This window comes from Lolium perenne, chromosome 1, assembly GCF_019359855.2.
Source record: "Lolium perenne isolate Kyuss_39 chromosome 1, Kyuss_2.0, whole genome shotgun sequence".
In the NCBI taxonomy this organism is placed as follows: Eukaryota; Viridiplantae; Streptophyta; class Magnoliopsida; order Poales; family Poaceae; genus Lolium; species Lolium perenne.
The window spans coordinates 176441057-176446615 of record NC_067244.2 but is presented as its reverse complement, the minus strand read 5'-3'; the positions used below and the strand labels follow the sequence as shown (position 1 = coordinate 176446615).

General features: G+C 50.8%; 1 protein-coding gene across 1 annotated transcript; it reads right to left on the bottom strand.

Annotated features, from left to right (window-relative positions):
* Positions 1 to 872: 872 nt before the first annotated feature.
* LOC127313811 (probable mediator of RNA polymerase II transcription subunit 26b) lies at positions 873 to 4474 on the bottom strand. Its single transcript, XM_051344277.2, has 9 exons — positions 3304 to 4474; positions 3109 to 3177; positions 2943 to 3025; positions 2506 to 2561; positions 2278 to 2405; positions 2148 to 2175; positions 1688 to 2064; positions 1467 to 1608; positions 873 to 1369 (listed from the first exon to the last, which is right to left on the bottom strand). Exons 1-9 carry the CDS (start codon positions 3928 to 3930, stop codon positions 1245 to 1247), a joined length of 1635 nt encoding a protein of 544 aa, XP_051200237.1. The 5' UTR covers positions 3931 to 4474; the 3' UTR covers positions 873 to 1244.
* Positions 4475 to 5559: the final 1085 nt, after the last annotated feature.

Sequence of the window (5559 nt, the reverse complement as noted above, 5' to 3'; positions counted from 1 at the left end):
ATACTTGATTTGTTTGGGCCTTTTTAACGTGAAAACCCTAAAAAAAGAGCTAATTTAAGGTTTTAGATTTGTTAGAGTTGCTCTTACGTGTGGTAATAAGCGACGACTGTGATGTGTGATCTACATGCTGGTCGCGTAACGTGTGCGTCCCTGGCACGCGCCGACGACGATCTGTTTGGTGTACCTAGCCCCTTCACGTGTTCCTTGGCATGGAAATTCCCTGCTATTTCTGTGAAATATCACACGCCGTTCTCTGTAGAATTACGGCATGTATAAGACGATAGGAGTCCCAGTCTTGGGTTTTACTACCAGCTGATAACGCTGGTGTAGCAGCCTCTAATTTTCGTATGCTAGACCAGACTTCTTCGTAGAAAAACAATGGCCGGCTCAAGAATCTTTGCTGGATTTGCCAAACAATACTGCTCTTTGCTGGAAGTGGGAACATGCAGCCATGGATAAGAAGAAAGGAGGAACAAAATGGTGGTGGGGCTTTCTTGAGTGGCTGCTCACGCTACCGGCCACTCCGATGGTGGAATACACGCCCTCCCAATTTCCAAACCGTATCGCTCGAGCCGACCCAATGCATATCTTGGTGACCTTTTGCGTCATTCAGTTATCCCTTTCATTGCTTCCATTTCCAAGCATTTTTTCCTGAAATTCTCAACTACCTTCCGTTCCTTGCACCGTTGCACGGATGTAGAATAGAGTCCTGACCATGAGGTTGTTGCAACTTGCAAAGGCTGACCTTAAGGTTCGCATGTGAAGAGCAAGTAGGCCAGCAACCAAAGACATAGCCCGGAGTTGCAAGGGAACAAGAAACATACCAAGAATGTTGCGCTAAATAAATCCATGTAAAAGTTTGAGGCTAGATGGAATGTACCGAACAAGGATGATTATTCTATCTGGTGTATCTACAGCTTCCTTTAAACAGGAAGAAAGATAAACAGCCGATACAGGATGAACTACATGTCCACTCTCAGGTTATCAAGACATGACTGACTAAACTCTCCGAGCTCCGAGTGCAAGAGCAATATTTATGCAGACAGCAACTAATCTCGCTGAACACTTTTAACTTATCGCATCCAGCGCTGCTCTTGCAACTTCGAGGAAAGCTCTCCATCAGAGGTGTTTATGTTCAAAAATACGGTTCTGGTCCTGGCAACTAAGTGTTCAGCTGCTGTCCTTTGGACCAGGAAGACATGGCAACAAATTCATCAGATGAAGGAAAAAAAATCACAGAAGAATCAGCGCCGACCAAGTACCCTACTTCTAATGTTATTCCTCGACTTCGCCACAGGCTGTCTGTTGTGATTTTTAGGCTTTGGTATGTCACCCAGCTCCATTACTTGTATCGTGCGCTGCTTCTTTGCTGCGAGGATGGAACAGCAGAGTTAGGTAAACCACAAGATTATACAGTACATATAGAAGAGATTAAAGATAAATTCTGGGACAAGGGTAACACGAACCTTTCTCAAGTTCCTGGTACCGTTCCTGGAGCTTGCGTTTTGCTGCTTCCAGCCTTACGTTGCCTTCCAAACCATCATTGATCTTCGGCTTTGCCGACTCTCGCCTGGCCCCTGCTGAAGTCTGTGCATGGAGCCTTGATTTCTAGAGTCAAAGGACAGATGTAAGTCATGAGATCTTAAGCATCATCATAGCTTAAGTCTCAGTAGCATGTGATACTTACATCCACATGACCCATTGCAGGTTTTCTATCGACGCCGAAGTGATCTAGAGTCTCTTTGTACTTCATATCACCGACGGGCTTCTGGTGAGGAGCCGCCTTTGGTCTCATAGATCCAGAATCAGAACTCGGGGGCCTGGATTGCCTGTTAGCCATGCCATGGGGCCTGGCTTGCAAACTTGAACTTTGAGGTTTTTGCTGGTTTGTCTGCCTCACCGATGGCTCTTGCCTTGTCAATTCTGGCCTCCTGAACTGATCCCTTTCAACAGTTCCGGCAGGACGAGTAAGTTCTGGTTTTGTCACAGCTGAATGGTCTGAGGGCCTCCTGCCATTGTTTTCCCTCTTGTTTCCAGGGCGCACATCATTGTTATGTCTCAAGTCTGTCAAAATATATAATGTTAATTATCATACAATCTACATATTACACATATAATGTTAAGCAAATTCGAGTAGTTGTACTCACTTCCGTCTTCATCCATTTCGTCAAAGAACTTGAGGTGACAAAGAGGAACAGGCAAAACAATAATGGAAACTAATTAGCTTGTTGTTCAACACCAAAACCATTCAGATGGCAAGAGTGAATGTATCAGTACCTCAGAGAGTTGAATGGCGGTAGCCTCAGGTGCAAAGAATGCTCCTTCATCCAAAGGCGGAGAAGGAAGGCCTTCTTCTTCTTCATCATCATCTACAACAGAAGGGTTTGAAGTGCCTGGGGAGTTGTCTACAAGTAAAAAAAAAAATCATGTTAAGCTTAGAGGCGAGCGTTCACTAAGAAATTGATGGATTCAAATGAATGGTTAGACAAGTTCAAGCTCGTTTACCTGCAAGCGCTACATTAGTAGTGCTGACCCACTCATCAACCAACACTTTCCATCCTCTGAAACGCAGAAGGCAATTGAAGATGTCAACAATTGTTTGCAAGACTTGTTCGGAAACTCACTACTAGGGTATTAATTTTGCGATGACAAACAAGGTAAATTATGACTACGCAACTATGTTGCAGCGCAGCTGGCTTGTATCAATGACATTCTTGTTGGCACATTAGGCAAGCAATTTGGCTCATTAAACTCTTAAAACTCGGCGGAATTTATATCGGGAGAACGTGTCCGCAATGGAATCGGAACGACATGGGTCGGATTTCCCCGGACACGTGGTACGTCGCCATTCATGCGCGCCAGAAAACCACCGCGCCCTACCGGGGTCCGAATTCAAAGCTCTAGTAAGCAAAACTAGGTGCAAGCAACCTGATGGAGCTTACTGGATGAGAGTCTGCACGAGGTGGCGGATGCGCTGCGAGCTGTGCTTCCGTAGCCCATTGACAGCCCTCCCGATCTCAGTAGCCTAGCATGAGCAGGCAGAAAGGTTAGCAAACCAAATAGCAACATAATCTAGTTTGCGCTATGTAACAGTCCTAGGTAAGGTACCTTGAGCGCGGAGACGGACAATTGCATGAGCTGCAGCCTCCTGAGCGAGTCGAAGAGAGTGGCATCCGACTGCAAGATGGAAGTACCATTTTTTGTTAGTTGAGATGAAAGTGGTAAGAGAGCTCATTGGTGAGGTGAGAAATGACTACTTGAGCAATCAAGGAAGTGAAAGGCGAAAAGGGACTGGGCACATACGTAGTCCTGCTTGTGGTCGAGGAGGTCCTTGATGCGGAGCACCTCCCCGACGACCTGCGACTCGCGGTCGATCTCGTTGGTGAGCGCCTCCAGCTCCTCGGCCTCCTGGTCCTCGTCTTCGTGCTGCTGAGTGTGGCGGTCCTCCTCCTCCGCCGCCGCGGCGTCCAGGTCTTCCAAGTCGTCTTCCTCCTCGTTGTCATCATCGTAGGTGTGGCCGTAGTTGCTGGCGGCGGCGCGGCGGAGTCGCTCGTCGTCCTCAGAGTCGGAGTCGGAGTCCGAGCCCGCGTCCTGGGCGAGCGGGAGTGGCGCGGCGAGGTTGGGGCTGCTGCTGTGGACCTTGCTGTCGAGAGTGGTCTCGGGCACGCGGCGCACGCTGCCCTTGTCCTCGGCGACGGCTGCGGGCGTGGCGGGCGGCTGCGAGACGGTGGTGCTGCCGTGGCATGAGGCGGCGGCAGGGGGCGGGGCGTGGAGCGCGTTGAAGAGGCGCTCGGCGATGCGGTCGCGGCGGCGCAGGAACTCGCGCGGCTCGTCGGCGGCGGCGACGAGGATGGCCTTCTCGACGACTTCGCAGATTGGGGCGCCCGCGCCCCGGAAGAAGTCGCGCCACCGGTCCAGCCCGTCCGCCATCGCCGCCGCGGCAGAGGCCGGGATCGGGACTGCCCTGATCGTCGCTGCCCCGATGGAGGAGAACGAACAAGGAGGAAGAGAAGCCGATGCTCCCTAGGGTGGATTTGTTTGTTATCGAATTAACGCGGCGCGCGGCGGGAATCTAATCCCCTGCCTGATCGCGAATCGGGTGCGCCGGATCGCGAAAGCGAAATTCGTGTCCCGAAGGGGCGGTGACCAAATCAAATCGAGAAACAGTTCGAGGAAGAAGGAACCGAGAAAACCCTTGCTCGTAATTAGGCTGGCGTTGGGGCCAAGTCCGGCGGTGGGTTCCGTGAGGAGGAGGAAGGGAGGAAGAAGCTAGGGAAATCTTATCTGGGTCTTGTTCGTTCCTTCCTTGTTGCGGAAAGGGGGGATGGTGAGGAAGACGACGGTGTGGCTGGGGGAGAAGGCGAGGGCGAGGCAATACGAGACGGGGCGGGTTGGATAGGGACGCACGCGGATGGCAACGCAACGCAACGCAAAGCCCACACGAGCACGCACAGGCAGAGGCAGCTAAACTAAAACAAAACAAAGCAAACAACAACAACTACGCCGCGCTGCTCTCCTTCCCTCCTCCCGGTGGCCCAAAATACTAGAGTAGTATTGACGCTGGCTGGCGGCAGGCAAAGTCGCGTCACCGATTCCCTCCCTCCCTCCGCTTACTTTCGCAGGTTTTAACCGCTCCCGCTCCTTTCTCCCCCCTTTCCTTGAGTTTCCCTCTCCCTCCCTCCCTGTAGAATGTAGATGTGGATTCTTCTGCTCACTTCTGTGCTGAGACGGTCAGAGAGAGAATGGGCCACGCGGCGGTTCCTCGGTTTGACCCCGTCCGGCGAGTCGACACTCTTCTTCCTCCTTCCTGGTGGTCCTGCTTCCGCACTCGCACTACTAGTACTCTAAAATTAATTATTCCATCTTCTAGCCTAGCTTCAAATCTGGCGGATCGCTGCCCACGGTTTGCTCCATTAATTAATCACGTCCTTCGGCTAAATCCGCTGCCCACGGTTTAACCACGCCAGTCTTGGTCCACCAAGATTCATTTTGATCTCGGTCAATATTCGCCACATTAAACAGTAAGGCCGTCGCCGGCACCCATCATCATGGCAAACTTGGTGGCTACAGCGGAGGTTGTGCGACGGCTAGGGTTGAGGAAGGGATGAGGCATCTGAGCGGGCACCCCACTTTATATACGTCGGAGAAGACGAGGGGCGCGATATGTTTGGCAACAGAATTAATTTCTTCTGCAGAGGTGGGCGGCGGTCACGAGGCGTCGCCATTAACGTGGCGCAGATTGCTGATGGCTGTGAAATACACCACTTTTCCTCACGTCAAAACCCTTTGCTATGTCAACAAATTGACTAAACTTCTCTCTAAGTGTGCCATTAATGATTAATTATTGCAAATATGTGCAATATCTTCTATCTTTGAATGGTGTGCATGAAATCAAATCTTAATGAGAAATGGACCTGCAATTACTGAAGAAAATCTCGTCACAAGTGCAACAAAATCGACTAGAGGTCAAAAGTCGTTCTAGGGACTTTACCGGGCAACGGTACGGGCAAGCCCTGCCCGTACGGTGCGTTGCAGCACTCCCGAGGTCAAATCCTATAG

Coding starts and splice junctions, on each gene's coding strand:
- LOC127313811 (XM_051344277.2), bottom strand. CDS start 3,930: ATGGCGGACGGGCTGGACCGGTGGCGCGACTTCTTCCGGGGCGCGGGC. Junction 3,026..3,108: donor TGTCCGTCTCCGCGCTCAAG/GTACCTTACCTA, acceptor TGCTCATGCTAG/GCTACTGAGATCGGGAGGGC. Junction 2,562..2,942: donor CTCGTGCAGACTCTCATCCA/GTAAGCTCCATC, acceptor TCTGCGTTTCAG/AGGATGGAAAGTGTTGGTTG.